Consider the following 23,445-nt stretch of genomic DNA (forward strand, 5'->3'; position numbering starts at 1 on the left):
ATAACATACGTCAGATCCGTCACATCACATCCGTTTCGTCATAAAAAGCGTGACCCCCTTCTGATACAAACATTGACCAGATTTGTTTGACACTTTCTACAACTGCAGATGTAGAAATCAGTCCAGGCTGTCCTCTTAAAGCGTGTCTTTTTCGGGTATGGACGGTCTGAAAGGACTGACCGGGGTCCTGACAGCAGCTGGAGCGGCTCCCTCTGCTCTGGGCTCCGGCTGCATGAAGCGCATCCGAGGCTGCTTCCCTCAAGACTACCGGGATGAGATCGTACAACTAGTCAAACTAGCGGCTCCAGTGGTAAGACTGATCTTATTGGAACTGACGGGGCTGGAAAGTTTTGCGGAGGATAGTGTGGATTTCTTTAATACCAGCGATTCTACATAAGAAGTCTTTATTTCAGTTGTACTCCACTCCAGGGTTGTAAAAAAAAAAAAAAAAAAAAAAAACCCAACAACTTTGGAGTGGAGTACTGGTAGCTGTGCATTACTCCACACCGGTAATGCATTGAGGTGTGTAGTTAAGTGGCTCAGAATGTCAGAATGTGTGACTTATGACATGAAACACGTGCTGAACAGCAGGTAATATGTGTAGGCTCTGCCTTCGGATGTTGAAACAACATGTTGTTCCAGCAACCCTCTCTGGCCTCTTATCCATGCACTGTTAGAAATCCTAAAGCTATTGTTTGTCACCTTGTTGAATAATAGAAGAGGCTGCCAGTCTTTAAGCAGTTGAATGCCTCATGAAAATGTGACTGCTGCAGTATTCCAAACTCTTACGACAAAGGTTGTTAGTTTTTTCCTGTTTAATGTGGCCTGTTTCTGTCATCATGCATTCAGATGTTACACACACACACACACACACACACACACACACACACACACACACACACGTACCAATGAGGACAAGACACTATTCTCAACACCACAGAAAAAGAGGATTCTATAGATTCTTTCAAGCAAACATTATGAAAGTAGCTGAAAATTGTAGCTAACCTTGTCAACATATCTTAAACCAGAATTCACCCGGCTGTGTCAGGCAGGCTGTAGAAAGTGATGAACTGATGTCTTTGACCTCTGGAGTTCCCTTAAAGCTTTAGGAAACTTGATCTAGACAGGAGGTTCTTTTCCCCAAATAGACATGTGTATGCTTGTAAAACACAGTGCACAGCACCTGAGCACATTGACCAACCACATATTCTGACTTTTCAGAGGTTCAGATGTAGGATAGTATTGGTGTTTATTACATATACAAATGAATCCAAGAGGGCCTCATTGTGTCACACAATAACAAACCTGTATGAGCTACAGAGCAGTGAAGGTAAAAAAGTAATTATTTAAGCCTAAGGTGCACATTTCAGTCAGATGGACTTTAACCAGTGCAGCTTTACCACAGTTAGACCAACATGTGACCAAAGGGAAAACCTCTGAATGCTGACTGTCCATTAAATGTGATCTGCTTCAGGCCTTCTCCAGACACAGTTTGGTTTGAAGTTTCTTTAATGACATGTGTTTCAACTACTTTTTCAATACAACCAAGTAATGTTTTGTTTTTGTTTTTTTTTTTTGTAAAATTATTTCCAGGTCATTTCCCAGTTGATGGTCTTCATGATCAGTATCGTCAGCATGATGTTCTGTGGTCACTTGGGGAAAACAGAACTAGCAGGGGTATCTTTAGCAGCTGCGGTGAGGAGACCTGCTTTTCAGCCCTATCTTTGTTCATCCCAGCCTGTTTGCCTTCTGTAAGCATTCTTATTAAATGCTCGTGTTTTTGTCAATTGCAGGTGGTTAATGTCACTGGTATTTCCATTGGCACTGGGTTGTCAGCAGTTTGTGATACCCTCATATCTCAGGTAGTATCCTCACTAGAGGTTCTTGTGCCTTAGAAGCAGCTCAACAATGAGCTTTTGTATCAAGTTTGTTTTCTTGGCCTTTTCACACCTTTGCTTAGTGGTGTGATCGGTGTTGTTCAACTCTGCCTGTTTCATGCAGACGTATGGGAGCGGTAACTTGAAGCGTGTGGGAGTGATTCTCCAGAGGGGGATTCTGATTCTGCTGTTGGCCTGTTTCCCCTGCTGGGCCGTCCTGATCAACACTGAACCCCTCCTACTCGCCGTCAAACAGAGCCCAGAGGTCGCCAGGTCAGTCCCAATGGGAAATATTTTTGCTTAGAGGTGAAGTCTCCATAGGAGGAGAGCAGAGGATGGAGGAGGATGGAGTCTGTGACTGCATTGTTAACAGCTAGATCAGAAATAATAGAGCCCAGAAGGACATCCTCAAATGTCTTGTTTTGTCCACAACCCAAAGAAATTTACGGTCAGTGAGGAGTAAAGAAACTAGAAAATATCCACATTCAAGAAGTTGGAATCAGAATTTTTTTTTTCTTCCAAAATTACTCAAACCAGTTGATTATCAATATGGTGGAAATTGTTGTGAGCTGAAGGAGAGTTCACCAGGAGACTTCAGGCGTCTTATGCAGAAGTATTCATTGCAGGCTTGATGCATCAAGGAGAAGCTGATGAGCAACACAATGTCCACAAGTGGACCAAGGTAGTACCACACCAAATTCTGAAGATGTCCTTTCTAATGGGGTGCATTAAAACCCTCAATGTCACATGTTTTCCTTTTTACTCCTTGAACTATTCCCTATTACGGATATTCTATACTTCACTTCTACATTTGTGGCGCTCTATTGGATAGTCAAAACCAAACAATAGCTCCTACCGTAGTTACGTATATCCTGACCTCCAACCCTCCAACTGAGGACACTTTGACCTAATCCCTTATTAAAATGTGAACTCGAGCAATCCTCCTAGAATTGGTCTATGTCTCTACAGTTTATCTATAAGACCTTGGCTACCTCCGGAGTAAGAACAGGGAGAGAGACTTCCTATCTGCTGTCTGCTAGAGTGGCCTCTAAATATTATGTTAACGTGTCTCTGTGAGGTCTCTGTGCTGTCCAACCTTGAGACCCTGGGCACCTAACTGTACAGAAGGCCTGTGATAGAAAATTGCCTCACAATCAAAATAGTTGCAGATTAATTTAAATGTCGAAAACTAAGTGATAAATTGTTGCAGCTCCAATCCAATGTGGTGCACAATTTCTGTGCCTGCATTATTGTTTCAGTGTATGTATGATATGCTCTGTAAAATTGTAAAAGTGTTAATATTACCTGAAGCAAAAGGAACAAAAATGGTTTATTGCATCACCAAATAGAACATGATGCAGTTTGCACTGCTGTAATTACACGCCTTCTTCCTATACTTTATACATTTACCAATAGCTTCATATGTTACATATCCAAAATATATAGTCTTATGGTGAAATTCCACATGTTTTTCACATTCACATTGTTTGTCTTTCTTTCTTTCTGAAGCCTCTCCCAACTGTATGTGAAGATCTTCATGCCTGCTTTGCCGGTGAGTTCAGTGCCCTTTGTTTTTCATGTGTATCAAGGTACTAAGATATCTGTTCAGTTAATGGTGGTTTGATATCTAGAAAACCATTAATGTATACAGTATGTCAAGGTGGAGAGTCATAGGCAGCAGGGAAAGGATTGAAATGCGGACAGTACACAACAGCAACAGCTGGGGAGTTAATTACAGCGGCGAACATGCAAAAGCTCACAGGCAGGCAGACTGCATGATGGATCATGATCCTTGTTAACCTGGAGGCATCCATCATGGACTTCTGACTTGCTGAGACGTGTGTTGAACGTGCTCCAGTACACCGGGGCTGCAGACGATGGGGGTTGCAGCAGGGAGGACTGGACTGGGGGAGGAGCAGATGACTGATGAAGCATATTGAAGAAGAACTTTTGGTCCTCCGCAGGATGGGAGTTGGGTTCCTTGTATCCAGGGGTGGTTTTAAGGTCCCTCCAGACTCCAGACTGTTCTGCTCCAACTGCTCCTCGATCTCCCTCCTGTAGCTGTTTTTTTCCTCCCTGATCCTCCCCCTCAGCTACCTGTGCACATTCTTAAGCTCCTCTTTATTTCCTGAGCTGAAGACACATTTTTTTTTCCTTGAGAAGAGCCTTTGTGTCAGGAGTAATCCAGGGTTTCTTAGTGGGCATGGCATTCTCCTCACAGACGTTAATATAGTCTGTAAAAGTACAATAATAATTATATTCAGCAAGCTGCTTCCCTGATATCTGTAGGTAGTGTCTTCCAGAGCTTTGGGGTGTAATGGACAAAGGCTGCATCCCCGATTTTCTTTTCACTGTTGCTGGAAACCTCCAGCAGACCATCAGCAGATAATCGCAGTGTTCTTGATATAATAATGTAGCCTGGTCCTCGTCCCTTAAGGGCTTTGTATCCAAAGAGAAGGACCTTAAAATCAATTCTGAATGTTACAGGAAGCCAGTGCAGAGCAGTTAAAACTGGACTCGTGTACTCTTTGCTCTTGGTTCTGGTTAAGAGCTGAACTGCAGAGTTTTCAGTGTTTTCAGTTTTTTGTTGTTGTTTCAGTAGGGCAGTAAATTGTGGCCATAATGCACTGAAGTTAAAATAGTAATTGCATATTTAAAGTACTAAAAGATTACACTCAGTTAGAGATAAAGTAAATAGATAAAGTAGACTAGAGTAGAAAGCTAAACGGTGAGTGAGAGCAGCCCAACAGGCTGCGTCTCGTGCAGCACAGAGTTTCTATCCAGTATATTGTTATATAATCCAACCCTATGATCAAGAGATTTAGACTTCAGCCATGTTTTTGTCAATTTGTACTTCATCATCACTCTCAAGTGCAAATTTGTTCCTTTGCTGTGCCAAATTAACACTGTTGAAATTTTTACCCGTGTCTGTCTTTCTTCTGCAGGCAGCTTTTATGTACCAGCTGCAGGGGAAGTATCTTCAAAATCAGGTGCAAGGCTACTCATGTGAAACTGAACAATGACTAATGCGCAGTTATTGAGATCAACATTAAAACCAACATGAAGTTGTGCTTTGGTTGACAGGGAATTATGTGGCCAGAGGTCATAAGTGGAGGGATTGGAAATGTCCTCAATGTAATCATCAACTACATCTTCCTTTATCATCTAGACTTGGGGGTCGCGTGAGTTTTTTATCATCATAATTTCAGTATGTGTTAAGAGATGAATTGTTGAATGACCAGTCAGTCTTTAGGTGTCTGGCACAAGCGTTATCAATGTGTTTTCATTTCTGCTAATAGCAGCTATAATAAATATGAAAAGGGTATTATTTTAGTAATTTACCTCTATCTAGCTGTCCAACAATTGGACTCTCTGCTCTGACTGCGAACATGTTAACATTGGAAACATTAGCATGCTAAATGTGTGTCTATTGCAGGACAGCTACATAAAGCCACCTCTTTGTGGTATTTGTCCTGCGCCTCCCCCACTGTCATTGGATGGCTTTGTAAAAAGTGGCAGTGATGAGTGCAGCATTTTACTCATGTTCAAGTTGAATATTTGTCTCTGCAACCAGGAACAATACCAAACTTGCGGTGGTCAGCAGAGAGTAGACACTTCGCCTCGCAGCTGACATTTGTAGAATAGTGTAAATTTGCTGTGCTTCCATTGCAAACAATCCAAAAAATATGCTGGCTTTGGGAAAAAATGCTTTGGTGGACACCCTGTGCTTTTCAAAATTTCACTTTTCTTGCCCCTCGACTGGTAAGTGTTCTGGCAATTCTGTACTAAAAAGCACTAGATTTTTAGTTTCTTCTTCTCTTTAGGTGGATTTGTAAGGACCTTGGATTTTTATTTATATTTATTACCACTTCAACTAATCAGTGTAGATATTTACTATATTATTAAACTCCCCACTTTTTTTTTTTTTTTTTGGTGAGAGTGTAATGTAAAATTATTCTAACCCCCTGCGTAACAGCAAACCTAAACCCTAAACGATCGTTGATGGTAACATTCAAAGCTTTTTTAATGTGCACAGAGGCTGTACCTATGAGTCCCAGACTCTACAACGGTTTCCAAAACCTGCCCCCCTGGGTCCCTGACCCGAAGCTTCCTTGATCCTACAGCGGTTTCCAAAACCTGCCCTGTTAATACGTCTATTACAACACACCCCAGGTGGTAAGGATCGTTTACCTTTTCCGGATTTACTCACCAGAAAGACAAGGTTGTGTGCCAGAAAAGGTTCTCTGGATCACGCCAGTGAGTGGGCGTCGGTCCTCACGTGCCAGGTCCCCCGCTTCTCTACCGTCTTTGATAGGGAGGTTCAGGGTTTTGGAGTCCCAGACTCCAGCTGTACAGACTTTAAACCCGCAGCGCTGAGTCCCGAACGTCGCCTCACGGGTGATCCTGCCGACAACGCCAAGTTTGTTCTGGCAATTTTGTACTAAAAAGCACAGAGTCGTTCGTTGTCTTTCTGTGAGTTTATTCTGACGCCTGCAGACGGACTCCCTTCTTGTTGTCTCAAGTGTGAGATGACAAGAAAGAGTCCGGAGCAAGAGAAGCTGATAGATTATATACAATATATTATCTTTGTAGACAGGATGACTTTGTTCTATCATCAGAACAATGTCAGCACAATAGGCACGTCATAATGTGTTGTACAATCAGGACACAAGGTTCACTTAATCAGTGCATAATAACATACTGTACGTGGTTACATGGTCAGCAGATTATGACATACGCACGCACCTAATCATATGATATGGTTGTTCATTTGGCTTTAAGACAGTGAATACTTATGATTAAGTACAGAGAAGATGAATAATAAGAATTCCCATTACGTAAGGATCTAAGAATAGCAAAGTCACAGGTGCTGCTACAGACTATATAGCCCCTGAAGAATTTAGCTTTGAGTTTTCAGGGCCTGTAACCTTTAATTGTCATTGATGATGGTGTTGCTTCAATGGTAGAATTGGGAGGCCTGTATGGTTGTGTTGTACTAGAGTGAGGTTATTTTGAAAGGAGCAGTCATTAACAACATAAAACACAGTGCAGACAAAAATGATCATAAGAATCAACACCTGTGTGAAACTGCATTAACTATTATTGTTACTTATATTATTATTCTAATTATTTCATTTAGGTATTTTTTTTAGGGTTGATGAAATGGATTGAAATGTAAAAGGGTTTCTATTTTTCTTGTCAACTATTGTAATATATTAATTGGTAACAATCTGAATAACCATGTAAAATATATATGTAGTATATTTTACTGTAATAGCAGCATACTAACATCTATCAGCCAAATGTGGATATTTCTCAACAAATTGAAAGTTATGTCTACTTTTTTTCTCTCTCTTTTCTCTAAAACCTGCTGCTTCTCTGTGATGCTACTGAAGTGGTTCTGCAGCAGCCAATGCTATCTCACAGTATTTGCTGGCTCTCTTCCTGTACCTTTACATCTGCTGGAGGGGTCTGCACAAAGCCACATGGGGAGGTCAGTTCTTTTCTCAGATTTGTTGAGTTTGATGTGAAAAATGTTTGCGTTTGTCATCATTGTAGTCTCTGGACAATTATTATGTCCAATACTTTCATCCTGTTCTGTCATTCATGTCTCTTAGCGCAGTAATTGATTATCTTTTATGAAGTGTCTGATATGTTTATAATCTGTAACCACACACCTTTGACCCACAGGTTGGTCACTCGACTGTCTGCAGGAGTGGGGTCCCTTCATCAAACTGGCCCTCCCCAGTATGCTCATGATTTGTCTATCATGGTGGATATTTGAGGTCGGAGGTTTCCTGGCCGGTGTGATAAGTGAGGTTGAGCTGGGAGCTCAGTCCATTGCATACCAGCTGTGCATTATAGCTTACATGGTAACTCCTCATGTATTTAAAGATGCTCATAGTGTGTTGGTGATGGCTCCCATGAAACGATCATTCAGGAAAAGGGAGCTTTTGTTATCTATTTGTACACATCAGTAAAGCTGATTCTGATTTCTTTGCAGTAATTTCACAATCGTGAAAAGGCGAGGGGCAAATATTCATGCCATATACTTACTAAATTTAATGCCACAGTGCAGAAAAAGGAACTAGAGTAAATAATAATTTCAGTTTTGGTTCACAGAAGATGAACAGGTTTTCAGTTCTTGTATTGCACTTTGTAGGGATGGCTCATTTGTGTATAGGTGGTTTTGCAGGTGTTTCTGAGCCCCATCCTCCTCTTGCCAAAAGTAGATGAGGAGATCAATACCACCCTCATGTCTGTATGAAAAGAACAAATATATACTGCAACCAGCCAAGAAATAGTCCTACACATACCCCCACCTCCATACAACCACAGTGTTTTTACACTTTTGGTTGGTCTTTTAATTTCCATACAGTGTTGCCATTTCTCTCATCTAATTCTCAACAACAAAACAAATATTCCTTTATAAGGTAGGTATTTCTTTAAAATATGACCTAAATGAATGTATTTCTGCAGTAATCCTCTATGTCATTCACTGATTTTACTCCATAGGTCCCTCTAGGATTCTCTGCTGCTGCCAGTGTACGGGTTGGGAGTGCTCTTGGTGCTGGAAACACAGAGCAGGCCAAGCTGTCTTGCAAAGTCCCCATAGTTTGTGCATGTAAGAACCAATGCGTACAGCACATGTAGCCTGCATTAGAACTACGGAAAGTCATTCAAATAATGACAGCACATATTTCACTCGGGAAGTGGGTGTGGTAGTGATATATTAACTAAGTGATATATTAACAAGAAATACCTACCTACCTGTACTGAGAATATCTTTGATAATTTAGACTGTCACATAACTGTCACATAAACACATCTTGTGCTCACTTTTTCTCCTGGCAAATTCAACATATTCTAAGAAATCTTTCAATGTTTAGCTTCATTAACAACTGGTGTTGTTTTTTGTTTCTCCGTTTCTTCCAGTCATCGTTGCGTGTTTTGTTGGAGGCAGTCTCATCATCACCAGAAATGTCATTGGATACATGTTTACCTCAGAGCCGTAAGTAAAGTCTTTGCCAGCATATCCCTCACTTTCGTAACTGTGACTGTATAATGAAGCCTCAGTTATGTTTAACAACTGGAGTTTGTTATTGTTGAAGCTGACACTTTAACACTGCTGGTCAAACCAAGAGCTGTATTGTGGATGAAATGTCGTACTCACGTGCAGTTTAAGTTTAAGCAATCTCTTACTGTCTCCATAATATTCATCAGTTGGCAAGAAGTAATTTATAATGCAGGTCCCTCATCAAAAAAAGAAAAGTGTCAGTGTATATTTTTGTATCTAACTAGAATCCCTGTCGGCATCTTTTTTAGTGACATTATTCAGAGAGTGGCTGATGTGATGCTCATATTCGGTTTCATGCATATTGGTGATGCCACTGCGGTGAGAAACAATGACCTTTTTCATACCTGTCTGCCATAAAGTCCAAACTTATACAAACTAACGTAAAAATGGGATTTGACCAAATGTGTGTTGGACATTGTCAGGGTGTGGCTGCAGGAGTTCTCAGAGGAGCAGGAAAGCAGCTGATTGGCGCTCTCTGTAATCTAGTAGGACTCTACTTCATAGGCTTCCCCATTGGTGTGTCCCTGATGTTTGCCACACACATTGGGATTGTAGGTAAAACTGGTAACATGCATTACCACGTCTTATGCATCCTTGTTGTCAACTGACCTTCAGAAAAGCCACTTAAACTCTTCTCCCCTCTCTGTGTAGGACTGTGGACAGGACTGAGCATCGGTGTGCTACTGCAGGTGATTGTTTTCATCACAGTGCTGGTCAAACTTGATTGGAGAAAGACCACTGAAGAGGTGGGTAATAACACTGCTTTGAATTAAGATGTATCTGGATTTAAAACACGCTCTCAGCCCTGTTCATAATGTTCCTGATCAGGCTCTTGTGAGAGCAGGAGTCCAGGAGGCAGAAGACAAAGAGATGGTTGAGTTGGAACACGCAGGTGAGTTCAGACGCCGCCTTCACTTTCCACACACACTGTAATTACATGAAACACCCCTGCTTTGAGTCCTGTGTGACAGTTTTGTGTCAATGTTAGACATTCCTTCTCCAACTCTGCCTCATATCTCTAGACTCGAATCAGTGCCAGGCCCAGGTCACTACCACTCTGTCCAGCTCTGTCAGTGCTGAGGAGGATGACACTGACCTGGAGATGCATGATTCAGGCCACAGTCCACTATTGCTCACTGCCACTACAGTGGGAGATGTTCTGTCAGTAAAGCAGCTGGTTTTATGGCGTGGCCTGTCATTGCTCATCATGATCTTCATCCTCATCGCTGGAATTGTAACCAACAACTTGCTGGTTAAACTGTTCAGATGACTCACCCTTAAAGCTCAGAAATTATTTGTAATCATTGAGGTCAAAGGGCTGCTCGTCATTGAGAATCAGCTTCCCAGATTACTGCATTGTCCAGCTTCCAGTCACTCTCATGTGTGTCTTGTGATGAGTCAAAGAGCCAAAGATAATCAAATACTGTATTTTTATCAGCTAGTAAAACCAGGGATCAAATGCAAGCAATACAGCATGGAGTGACTGCTGCTCTTGATGTGTAAGTTACATCAGTCACAGTTTTGCCATCATGTCAGCATTAAGAACTTGATAAGTTTGTGTAGTACAGTGTATCAACAATTGTTCCTGTGAGTTTATTGCTCAGTGCTGTTTTATTGTACAATCTGTTCATTCCCCTGTTCGCTTTAAAAGAGAACTCCATCGATTTTGCACTGAACTGCTACATTGTCACACTCACCATATACAGGCCACTAGCCTCGAGTCTGGTAAGCTCACTTCTCACTTGAGGAAGTTTATCAGATTTCATGCAGCTCGGATTCAAAGATGTTTACATTTTAGGATTAATATTTTTGAGATGTGAATGTATAGTATTGAGATTCACCTTGTATTATGAATCATTGCAAATCAGATTGACATGTGAGAAGTTCCTCAGGGTTCAGTCCTTCGACCACTTTTATTCAGTGTGTACTTGTTCCTCTTGACTCAAGTTTAGGAAAACAGTAGCACCTTTCTTTATCATAGTTATTCCAATGACCCAAAATGTTCTTACCTGTAGTGAAATAATAGGTTTTGGTCCCAAAGAAGAATGAGTGAAAGTCAGTGCTCAACTTACTGTCACTGAAAACGAAACGTATCAGAAAACCTTGGCACAGTCGTGGATTCAGGCCCTCTGGTCAGTGGATTGACTCCAGGGTTAAATATAGGCAAGCTGCATTTACCTGGCAGCACATATCAGAGACACCATAAAGTGATAAACATGTTTGCTGTTGCTTTTAAGTAAACAACATTTATACTGCTGTTTGTTTTATTATATTATATTGAAAAGCACTTTGAACTATCGTGTGTATATGTATGATGACAAAGATGCTTTTTTTTTTTTTTTTTTTTTTTTAAATGAAAGTAATCATTAGACTCTGCAGTAGCTAATTTGTGGTTTTACTGGGCAGCTATTAGGTGTCAACACATGTAACTGTGAATATGAGCAAAGCATTTCAGCTGGGATACCTTCAGCTCTGAGCTTCTCTGCCAAAACTTTTTTGAGCTCGATGGAAATCTGTTTCATAAATAAGGCTTAGATGTCAGGCTTATTATGTAAAGCCTGGCTTGAATAAGCCTAATAAGCAAGTTTAAGGTGTTCTGTAAAGTCAGCTAAAGTGCCCCCCCAGAGATCAGCTTAGACTTTCACACAAGTAGAGATGACCTCTGTGTCCCTTAACTCCCCTGTTGTTTGTTTCTGTGGTTTCACTGCATTTTATCTTTGGTTCAAGTCCAGTGTGGGAGTGTGATTCTTTTTCTGTCAGTCATAGCTGTTGAAAATTAATCTACATGAGCAAGATGCGGGACGTTAGTTCTGTGGTATGACGTAGGAAGGGCCCAAGACAGGTTATGTATTATAATCAGTCTGTCAGTTGGATTATGCTCCTTGGTCTGTGCAAGTGATATAACAGTCTCCATGTGGTGGAAATACTGTGCAGATGTGCTCAGATTGGTGCCTGTATTGTCTTTTTAATTAAAGTACTTTTGGATGTCTATGGATTTTTTTATGGATTATTTAAAGTACTGAACATCTTTATGAGTTTTTTTTTTTTAACTTGGTTATGTAGCTAATATTTACAAATGCCATTGATATTTAATACTAGGGCTAAAGTCTGTTTATATGTAATAATACAAGAGAAGCACGATCTAAGGGCTATGACACCACACAGGAAGTGGACACACAGGCACACACATATTGTATGACTGGAGCTACATGCAATTGTGGAAGAAGTATTCAGACCTCTAAGTATTATCTTTAAAATAGTAAATAAATTACCAAAAGTAAAAGTACTCAAGCAGAACTCATGGCCCATTTCATACCGTTACAAATATGATATTATTGGATTATAATAAGCAGTGTATATGACTGCTATACACATACATAACTTATAATATGTTATTATTATTATTTATATTTTGTGTTAATAATCTAAATCTGCAATTAAACTAATACTAAGACCATTAGATAAACGTTATGGAGTAACAAGCGCAACATTTGCTTCCAAAATGTAGCAGAGTACAAGAAGCACCAAATTGAATAACTCACGTAAAGTGGGCAACAAGTTTTTAAGTAAATGTATATTTTCATCACTGGCTACAAGTAATTATACAAGACACAGAGTACTATGACACATTGTTTGCAAAATCTATCTACAATTTGTTTACATGACGAGTGTAAGTATAAAGTAAACAAAACCCGATAGTGTGCACTTGAATGCAACATTAGGTCTGCAGAATGACAGTGACGCTACAGAACTGCTGCACGAGCTGTTGCGTAACCCCTCCTCTGACTCGTGCCGTGATCAGACGTGGACTGCCCAAACCTCGTGTCTTAATGTCACTGCCAAGGGGAAAGCAGTAACAGAGAACAGTGAAGTTCGTCCTGCTGTGGACGCTCCCGGTAAAACATCAGCTACAAGCTACCAGCTTACAGAAGCAATGAAGGAAGACTTGAAAGCAAGTGAAGCGGCTTCTTCTTCTGCTGCTGCTGCTTCTTCTTCTGAAGGCTGTGGCTCCTGCCTGAAGAGGATGGGGCGCGTCATCCCGCCGGAGTATCGGCAAGAACTCGTACATCTTATCAAACTAGCGGGACCAGTGGTAAGAAGTTAACCAACGCCTCCAGGTGTACTGCATACCTGCACCGTGTAGTATTTACGTGTATTTTTCAGTACTGTAACGTAAACTGTAAGTAAATGAAGTTTTTCACGTTTCTCTCACTCTCTGTTTATGTCGGTTAATAATGCAAGCGTCACCTTGGGTCCTGTCAATTTCTCCATTTGTTATAATAGAAAACACAACAAACATAACACGGTAAACATGGAGCCTTGGGGTCCCCTTGAGAGTCTGGCCCCCGGAGCAGCAGTCAACACTTCCACCTCGGAGTGCGCAGTTGTTCGCTATGCCTCACACCTGTTGAGTGACTAGCACGCTCTTGTTCTGCTTTTGACTTGTATCAGATGATTATAGTTTTACTTTACATGGTTGAATTGTCATCTATCAGTGGATGCCTGATTCCTCCGTTGATATTTAGTTGGTTATCTGAATCTTTTTTGCTGCGCATCTTTTTTAAGATCACCTCCAAAGCTGAAGGCAAACACACGCTCGTTGTGTTTGGTCCGAAATATTTTTTCTATGCACGAAATTCTTCATCCTTCCGTCGCGTTTCTTACAACGAACATCCTTCAACGTAGACTTTATTCTACCACCAAATTATTCAGCTCAGTTGGAACGTTATTGCTATTTTTTTTGCTCATTCTTACCTTTCATACGGAAACATTCCTCAGTAAAATCATGGACGGAATTCACACATTTTCAGATTATTACGCATTTTCAACACTTATCTACTCATTTCAGCCAGACACTCAAAACTTTCAAATATTCTACATCTTTTATACATCATGACATTTATTCAACTTTTCAGTCCCATTCATAGTAATTTGACTCTCACTTAACCATGTGTCCATGCTCCTTCAGCTGCTTCTCCATAAAAATTAAAGTTGGCATTTGTACGAAGAAGAAAATGATTCGAGGGTATTGAGTTTGTTTTTGTGTTCCAGGTCATTTCCCAGCTGATGATCTTCATGATCAGTTTCGTGAGCACGGTGTTCTGCGGTCACCTGGGAAAAACTGAACTTGCTGGAGTATCATTATCAATCGCGGTGAGGAGACTTTCTCCAGGCCCGTCTGTGTGGACTGATGTCTGCCAGTACTGGTATTTGAAATAGCTTTTAAAATGTGTGTTTTTCCCTCAAGTCTTTTTTATTCTTCTTATTGCAGGTGGTTAATGTGACTGGTGTTTCCATTGGCACTGGTCTGTCATTAACTTGTGATACCCTCATATCTCAGGTAGCCCTCACCAGAGGTTCTTTCTCTTTATTTATCCAACCAAGACAAACAAAACCGCTACTGCTGGGTTCCCAGGTAGTCCTGGGGTCTCCTTTAAAACAAATCAACAATGAGCTTCTGTATCAAGTTAGTTTTCTTTGACCAGTCATGCCTTGGTTATTGGTGTGATTAGTGTTTTCTAACTCTGCTCCTTTATTGACCTGTTTCATGCAGACGTATGGGAGCGGTAACTTGAAGCGTGTGGGAGTGATTCTCCAGAGGGGGATTCTGATTCTGCTGTTGGCCTGTTTCCCCTGCTGGGCCGTCCTCATCAACACTGAACCCCTCCTACTCGCCGTCAAACAGAGCCCAGAGGTCGCCAGGTCAGTCATCATTTATCCCCAAAACGAGCAACTCATTTACTGATAGTGCTGGACCTGCAGTCTCATCTGGACTTGATAATCTGTTTACACGTGTAGAAATTTAGAAATGAATGATACAATAATTTGTCAGTCAATTATCAGTACACAGTAAAATGTGCCAAAACGTGGCTGAGCGTTTCTATGGAAGCATTCCAGTGGAAGCCAGCATCCATGTTGAATGATGTTTTGACCTGTCACTAGGCCCTGCAGTGTCATCCAGCCCTGACCAGACTTACGGTTAAATCCCACTCTCTCCCCTAAACAACATGCACCTTGAGCATCTCATCCAGTGACGCTGCTGGACCTGTGGCCTTATCTAGACCGACAAACTGTTTACACTTTGAAGTTTGAACTGGAATGAATGCAATAACTCAGCACAGTTTATTTCTGCTAATTGATAGATATGTGTTCACCTCTACAATAAACCTGTATAAACGTCTTTTTTTGGCCACTTGGGGGCAGCAGAGAGAAGATCTAAACACAAATCTGTCACTTTTTAAGTACGGGTAGCACATTTCTCAGCAGGTAGTTGCTTATTTACACATCTAGCAGATTCGGAGTGAGATTAGCTTTCAGTTGGAGTCATGTTTCTGGCCACCTGATGAATCAAAGTCCAATTTTCACTCTGGTTTTAGTTCTGGTTTGGTCCCCGCCAACTTCTGAGGGAAATATGTGGCTGTTGAGCTGCTAATGCTTCATTATGTGCAAGCAGCTAATCATTAATTGTGTGTGTGCCTGTCTGCTGGGCAGGTTGCTTACATTAGTTTTTTGGAGCTTTTTGCTGAAGACAGATGCTTTCTGTATCTGTAAATAGCACTGTTAGAGTGATGAGAGTGAATCAAATCACATTTGCAGACCATAAAATCAAAACAGCAAACTCAAAGATGCTAAATCACTCCATGAAGGAACTGCAGAGTTGGGTGATTCCTCTCTCTGGGTTCATCACTACATGTGACAGCTTTTACACTCACTTTGATCATCCATTTGATCCATTGTTAACATGGGAAATTTGATTATTGCAGCTTTTGCTCGTCCTCACTGATTTGACTGACTCAGCAACACGTGCTTTGTGTCTTGTTTAGATAAATGCTATACAAATAGACTTATATTATTATTATATGTTACTAACCCATTATAGGTACAATCCTATGTTTAAACTGCACAGTTTCACATGCATATTTGTTTGTTGTGTTTCTGCATGAAGTCTCACTCAGCTATACGTGAAGATCTTCATGCCTGCTCTGCCGGTGAGTTGTGGATGAAGATAACAACACAATACGCACAGATTTCATCATGGTTTTCAGTTTTTGCGTGCTCATGAGTAGAGGTTGACTGAGAGTGGGTTTTTGAAGGCTGATATAGTAATAGTTTGGAGCATGAAAAAAGGCAATAGCCAGTTATTATGATAATTATCTCATGTACACAATGACATTACTTTGACTTCCTGTGTGGAGCCTCCATGCGAAACGATGATGTACGTCCCTGTGTGACTGGTGAAGGCTGCCAAGCTGATTAATTGGTCAGCTGACCTCATTACTCTTAAGCCAAAAGTGACACTAACTGAATTTTGTATTTCTTTTTTCAGGCTGCATTTATGTACCAGCTGCAAGGGAGGTATCTTCAAAATCAGGTACAGCAGTTCAAACACACTGATGTCAAAGTTAATGGCTGGACCATAGATTGACTAGTATTGATACCAGGGTGTGCTGTGGTTTACAGGGAATCATATGGCCTCAGGTTGTGACTGGAGCAATTGGAAATGTATGCAACGCAATCATCAACTACATCTTCCTGTATCGTCTGGACATGGGCGTCGCGTGAGTTTACCAACATGGTTTTGTAGTAGAGCTTTGTGTAATTATTAATATCTTATTAACAGTCAGTCAGAGAAAGGATGGCAACGTGTGTTCATTTCATTCATTTCTGAGAATGATTAGCGTGTCGTGTCACTGAACTGAAGAAAGTTGAGGTGTATTATATGTTATATCCATTACACTGAGTGATCAAAAAAAGTGTTGTTGTTCTGTCCTAGTCTGATCATAACACTATACCAGTCCAATATAATAGCACTAGAATGCCTTATGAATGCAATTGAACAGTTATCCAGTTAAACAACTGCTATCATTTGTCAGTCTCACAAGTGTCATTACTGGATTGTTGTATTGGATGACATTTTACAGAGACAACTGTTTATCTTGTGTGTTTACGGTTAGAAACATCTTTTATAAGAATCTGAACGGCCATCTGGACACAACATGTACACAAAGCCTATTTTTGTAACCATGAAGAGTTGTCAAAAATGTGAATATCTGTCACAGATTTGGGCTTTCTACTGTTTCTTCCTTTCCGCTTTGCTCTAAAATCTGAATTTTATTTTTCTTAAAGTGGTTCTGCAGCTGCCAATGCTATCTCACAGTACGTGCTGGCTGTGGTCCTGTACATTTACATCTGCTGGAGGGGTCTGCACAAAGCCACATGGGGAGGTCAGTAGTTTTCTTATCATTATTGAGATATTTGACCACAGCATGAAATTGATTAAAATGTGTTTTTCATGGGGTTGACTGCAGTGAGTCTCCTATTCTGTCCAGTGATTTCATCCCCTTTCGTCATTCAAGTGTCTGGTCTTTCACAGCTTCTATACAGGTGGTCCACTGTGAACTCTCCAGTGTCTAATGTTTGATAGAATTAGTTAATTAGTTCAAACACTCTATAACTGAGTATTGTAGTGCAGAGGAGAGGTGACAGCACTGATGCAGCTGACTCGAGTAAGGATTTACTTTTAAGTAAAGAGACAGTAATTCTGGCCTTTTTGTGATCTCAACTAAGGGTTTGCACAATTATTAAATATTAAGTGAACCCTTTTAACCTTGATTCTGTTTAAACTTTAAGACCATATTATGACTTCAAAAACACACCTACAGCCTTTGAGTAATCTCAAATAATAACCTCATATGGATAGATTTTGTCATGCATAGATCTTATGTCCTCTCTCTCTCTCTAGCTCTAGCATAACCTACAGCTTAACATATAGACCTCTGACCCACAGGCTGGTCAATGGACTGTCTGCAGGAGTGGGGACCCTTCGTCCAGCTCGCCATCCCCAGTATGCTCATGCTTTGTTTGGAGTGGTGGATGTTTGAGGTGGGAGGCTTCCTGGCTGGAGTGATTAGTGAGGCTGAGCTGGGAGCTCAGTCTATAGCATATGAGCTGACGGTTATTGGATACATGGTAACCATTAATTATCTATTCATTGTAAATGCCAACCCCAATGTCAGCCATTGCTCCAGTGAAGTATAGATAAGGAAGAGTATCTTTAATGCATTTTTGGTAATTACTTATCTTTTTTTCCAATAGTTCCCTCTGGGACTCTCTGCTGCTGCCAGTGTACGGGTTGGGAATGCTCTTGGTGCTGGAAACATAGAGCAGGCCAAACTGTCTTGCAAAGTCCCCATGATGTGTGCATGTAAGAACCAATGCATACAGTACATTGTTGCCTGAGGCGCCTTTTTACTTGGGCTGATAGTGTCGTCACCCTCTTCACACTAACAGCAACAGAGACGCACATGAAAACAGATTTTGAATAAAATAAGCGTAGTGCACTGCATGCCAGTCATCTGATCGAAATAGGCAGTTGTCTGGGTCATTGTGTTCTGCACCTCCAGAGGGCAGCTCTGTGTTGTCTGGTGTGCTCTCAAACATTTTGTTTGAGCTGTTTGTCTGAAGGTTCATTCCAAAGTGTTGCAAAGCCTGAGGAAGGAGATGAATTGAACTTTTGACCCATTATGAGAGGTCTGATTAAATCTTAAGAGAGTGCAGCCTACAAGCTGCAAAATCAGTACTAACACTTAACATTTCAAATGAATTGTTGAAGCCAAAATGTCTACAGTTTGGATGAATAAACCGTGCTTTCCATTCACAGCTGCTTTTTGTTTCTTTCTCTCACGGCAGTCATTACCGCATGTTTTGTTGGAGGCGGTCTCGGCATCGCCCGACATGTTATTGGATACATTTTCACCTCAGATCAGTAAGTAAAGTCTTTGATACAGTATCCTTCACTTTCCTGATGTGACAGAATTATTCAGTTATTTTTTGTACCTTAAGCTGCGGTCCATGTGCCATAGCAGGCTTAGTTTCACATTGCTGTCCAGACTGTCATACATTAACCAAAGTCATCATCTTCATGCCAACTCAAACACTGAGCTCCTTACTGCCGATGCTACATTAAACACTGCAAAAACAGCTTCTCATTCCATTTCTGCAGTCTGCTGCTGTTGCCCAGATTGTTCCATTTCATTTAATCCAAACAAGCCTAATTCATTTCAGATTATTGCATTCGGTCATTACACTATTTCTCATTTTTTAGCATGTTTTATAACATTCCTTATCCATGAAAGTGGTTTTAAAAACTTTCAAAAACCACAAAATTGAATCTTTGTAAGATGAGATGATTTGCCTGCAGTGGCACAACAGTTATCAGGTCATTATGCCACATTTCTAATTGCAATATGAGTGGAAAGATCTTGTTTCCATGCAGTGTCCTCATCTGTTCACTGTGTTTATCAGTTGGAGATATCTGCTTGCCAGAACATGTTTTAGTTTCCATCGTGAATCTCTGTCTGCATGTTTTTTAGAGAAATTATTCAGAGGGTTGCTGAGGTCATCTTGATATTTTCTTTCATGCATCTCGTTGATGCCATTGCGGTGAGAAACAATTTCATGCAAGTATTCAGGATTTAACACCAATACAGGCATATAGACAATGTGATTTGACCAATTCTCTGTTTGATATCCCCAGGGTGTGGCTGGAGGTGTTCTTAGAGGAGCAGGAAAACAGATGATTGGCGCACTGTGTAACCTGGTGGGATACTACTTAATTGGCTTTCCTATTGGTGTGTCCCTCATGTTTGCAGCAAAAATGGGCATTGTAGGTAAGAACAGACCACTAATGTACAGTTTAACTATTATTACTGTAAGATGTCTTGTCTCCTTCCTGACAACAGATGTCCCTTCATCTCTGTGTAGGACTGTGGACAGGACTTACTGTCTGTGTGTTAATGCAGGCCATTTTCTTCATCACATATCTGTGCAAACTCAACTGGAAGAAGGCTGCTGAAGAGGTGTGTGCCTAGATCCCTTGACCAATCAAAATTCTACATTTTGTTCTGAGATGTATTTGAAGCTGTTATTAACAACTGTCTTAAATGACTGGTCAGGCTCTTGTGAGAGCAGGAATCCAGGTCAAAGAAGAAAGAGAGATGGTCGGAATGGAGAGTACAGGTGAGCGCTGATGCACTGACTCAAGCATCCTGGTGTTACAGGACTTTGTTGATACTAAAGGTTCTCCCTCAAACCTCCAGACTCGAGTCAGAACCAGGCTCAGATCAGTACCACTGCATCCAATTGTGAGAGTGCTGAGGAGGACCACACATACCAGGAGGTGCATATTCCAGGCCAGAATAAATCCACTACGACAACAGTGGGAGATGTTCTGTCAGTTACACAGCTGGTTTTACGGCGTGGCCTTGCGTTGCTGATCATGGTCGTCATCCTCGTCGCTGGAATCTTCGCCAGCAACTTTTTCACCAGTCTGCTGAAATGAGTCCTCTGATGATGTAAAGCTGGCAGCCAGACTGATGTTTGTCAGGACTGATATAAAGTTCCGTCCAAAGATATTTTCATGTGAACACTAAATCACCTTGTAGTGTGACAGGGTGAGTCATGCTGTCACCTCACGAGGATCAACTCTCGAGTCCGCAGCTTTATGCAACCCTGCCATATAACTGGACTCAGTGACAGAGAGCTGAATTAAACAAGGTGATAAGGGTGGATCAGGGTCTTTGACAAGCCAAAGAGACTGGTTCATTTTCTGAGGACCGACTAAACCAGGGCAGAAATGTGAAGATTTAGAGGCCTTTAATAGGATACTCATGTTGTTCTGTTTCTGTTCACGTTTGAGTAACAGCAGGCAGGTGTTTGCCTACATTACAGCCACAGCAACTGATGAATGTTGACCTAGTGCTTTATGTCATGGTTTTGTACTGTGATTTTGCTTTGGTGCCAACTTGTGTCCCTTAGAGGGTGAAAAATTGCTGAATTCAACTTTAATTAAGAAGTTGTTTGTTTGTGTTTGTCTCAGTAGCTCAGGCAGAGCTCAAAAGGAAAATTCCAAGATGTTTTGATTTTAAGGGACATTTTGAGATGTTTATACACTGTGCCTTGGTGCCTTCAAATATTATGTATATTTAAGTGAATACAGACTGTACTGTGAGTGTATATCTTGTAGGAATTAATATGGGATAAATAGTGACTCCACATGGCCCACAGTGGGACAGCTGACTCATAAGACTCTAAAGATAGTGCTACTCTTTGTGTCATGGTCAATTGTTGTGGATATTGTTGTAGTATATACACTATATATATGAAGTATAGATGTAGGTGTTCCTGAATCAGTGTGTGGTATCAGTATGCACATTCATTTCTTTTAGTGTTCTGTAAATGTGTTCATCTCACTGGTACATGCACCACTATTTCTGTTTTATATTTTTGTCCACATAAGTGAGATTGCTCTCAAATACAAACGCTGGAATCAAAGTGAAAATCAACAAAACAAAGACGTAATTCAAAGTATTTTCTATCAGTAGGATTCTCATCATTGCTGTCTCTCTGTATAAATAAATAGTTAAGTGATTGATATAAACGTGTTGTATCTATGTGTGTATTCCATAGTACCTCACACTGTACTATTCAAAGCTGTTTCATACTACACTGAGACTTTGTCATGGTTTGGAAGATGTCTTTAACTACTGCAGTCCAGGAGGGCAAAGAGTCCTTCAATATACCACCGAAAACTCAAGTAGCATTGCTTGAGCTCAATTTTGCTCAAGTAGAAGTAAAACAATAAGTGCTGAGCACAGAAGTCGCCACTTTGAATGCTGCATTAAGTAATTGATACTTTGTGTTGGAAGGCTGTGACCATTGTTTTGTGATGACACTGTGATGAAGGAAAATAATGTAATTCAGAAACCAGACACCTCATATCAAACTTGAGTCCAGAGGATGTTTGTGCTGAAGGTACAATGGTTTGTTAGAAATTAACTCTCCAAATTAGTAAAAGCATCAATGCGCAGCCACTAACCCCCCTAATTGTTGTATGGTAACATACCTCATACAGATAAGTGTTACACATTAATTTAGACCATTAAAGATTAAAGCCGCAATTGCAATGACAAAACAAGTTATTACTGTAGTTAAATATTGATAGCCTCATGCTAAAATGGCCTTTTTTGCATGTGAGAAGCTGGGTGGACCGGCTGCCTGCAGTACGTGCAGCTGGGTCTAATCTGATCTGAACTGTTACTTATAACAGGATTTCAAACAAGAGCCAAGGAAGTACATTTCAGATGTCAATTTTTTTTATGTTTTTAGCTTGAAGTGACATTTACTTAAGATTCTTTGTATGAATTTGTTTCACCTATACTCATTTTATAAGCACTCATCATTTTTTTTCACTTGTATATTATCTTTTGTCATTAAAGTAGAAAGTTACTTTAAAAGGTGACTCCATAATAAAACCGTGATTTTTTTTTTTTTTTTTTTTTTTGATGTTCTTTGTTTGGAATGATCATTTTCACTGTTACAGGATGGAAAGGGTCCTGTCACACTCACAATCTGAGCAGCTGGAGTTTGTCCTGCCTCAGCAGCTTCTTAACAAATGTGCAGCTAACCAAGCTATGAGAGCAGACTGAGGTGGAGGTGAACGTCACAGTGATGGAAGCTAAGCTGCCCTTCTTAAGTTTTTAGAGATTCAATTCCGCTTGTACTGCAGCAATCAGCTTGTTACTGTTGCAGTGTCTCAAGCTGTTAGATAGCTTCTTGTCATTGTCCTGGATGTATTAGGTCATCGTTTGTAGTATCTGCTAATGTGGCTTAGATGAATAAACTTGGACCAAATCTCCTTCCAGAAGCAGCAGCAGCAGCCAGTGCCGATGAAATTAGGTACCATTAATTTAATGAAGGAAGCTAAGTGTCCATTGGTTATTCTGAAGTTGGTTAGCTCCAATTATAAACATTTGGTCCTCATACTGTAAATGCAATGCCACATTAGTCAATATTCTACAGCTAGCCTACATACTGTTGGACACCATCTAACCCTAAAAAAATGTTTGGGTTTGAATGGGTTGAAAAAGTTCTTGTATTTTGTGACGATTTTTGATTCATCTATTTTGTGCTTCAGTGGTTCTTTTACTGACCCCTGGTGGTGCTTGTAGTGGTGAGCCAGCATGTGGACTTGGAGTTAACACTAACTTTCATTGCTGATTAATCCACAATTTGCCTGTTTTCCCCGTTAATATATTTGTTGTTTGGTCTAAAAAACATCAGAACATTGTGGAAATGTGTAAAACCCCAAGATGGGCAACTTAGGAACAAAGGTATAAAACAGAGAAAAGCAGAAAATCCTCACATTACAGAAGCTGAAACTAGATCAGGTTTGGTGGGTTTTGCCTGAAAAATTAATCAAATGATGAATTGATAATCAACATTTTTTCAACTGACTAATCAACTAGTCTACTAATTGATTAATCGTGTGGTTTTAGTGTGCCATGTTGTGCCATGTGAGTGTCCATTTTCTACTTACATCTATAAACACCAGTCATATTATACATCTTTCACGTGGTGATGGCTCAGTGTTGTTGTTTTGGCTCTTCACCCACTGCCCTCAGTGACTGCCCTCGATTCATGTGTCATTTA

General features: G+C 40.6%; 2 protein-coding genes across 3 annotated transcripts; both read left to right on the plus strand.

Moving 5' to 3' along the window:
- Nucleotides 1–65: 65 nt before the first annotated feature.
- On the plus strand, nucleotides 66–11,950 carry LOC143320076 (multidrug and toxin extrusion protein 1-like). 2 transcript variants are annotated; one of them, XM_076729461.1, is made up of 16 exons: nucleotides 66–310; nucleotides 1,594–1,695; nucleotides 1,794–1,862; nucleotides 2,002–2,150; nucleotides 3,387–3,429; nucleotides 4,823–4,867; nucleotides 4,962–5,059; nucleotides 7,274–7,371; nucleotides 7,569–7,750; nucleotides 8,394–8,502; nucleotides 8,814–8,889; nucleotides 9,204–9,273; nucleotides 9,378–9,510; nucleotides 9,607–9,701; nucleotides 9,784–9,847; nucleotides 9,978–11,950. In XM_076729461.1, the coding sequence occupies exons 1-16, from the start codon at nucleotides 158–160 to the stop codon at nucleotides 10,223–10,225; spliced, it is 1,734 nt and encodes a 577-aa protein (XP_076585576.1). In that variant the 5' UTR covers nucleotides 66–157; the 3' UTR covers nucleotides 10,226–11,950. The 2 variants fall into 2 exon arrangements, 1 of the variants encoding a protein (XP_076585576.1); XR_013077117.1 differs by lacking the exon at nucleotides 9,978–11,950 and having other exon boundaries at nucleotides 9,378–9,506.
- Nucleotides 11,951–12,784: 834 nt separating this feature from the next.
- LOC143319418 (multidrug and toxin extrusion protein 1-like) lies at nucleotides 12,785–21,394 on the plus strand. Its single transcript, XM_076728390.1, has 16 exons — nucleotides 12,785–13,048; nucleotides 14,008–14,109; nucleotides 14,228–14,296; nucleotides 14,510–14,658; nucleotides 15,902–15,944; nucleotides 16,283–16,327; nucleotides 16,417–16,514; nucleotides 17,083–17,180; nucleotides 17,744–17,925; nucleotides 18,052–18,160; nucleotides 18,646–18,721; nucleotides 19,329–19,398; nucleotides 19,493–19,625; nucleotides 19,720–19,814; nucleotides 19,911–19,974; nucleotides 20,055–21,394. The coding sequence occupies exons 1-16, from the start codon at nucleotides 12,890–12,892 to the stop codon at nucleotides 20,294–20,296; spliced, it is 1,734 nt and encodes a 577-aa protein (XP_076584505.1). The 5' UTR covers nucleotides 12,785–12,889; the 3' UTR covers nucleotides 20,297–21,394.
- Nucleotides 21,395–23,445: the final 2,051 nt, after the last annotated feature.

Source organism: Chaetodon auriga, chromosome 4, assembly GCF_051107435.1.
Source record: "Chaetodon auriga isolate fChaAug3 chromosome 4, fChaAug3.hap1, whole genome shotgun sequence".
Lineage (NCBI taxonomy): Eukaryota > Metazoa > Chordata > Actinopteri > Chaetodontiformes > Chaetodontidae > Chaetodon > Chaetodon auriga.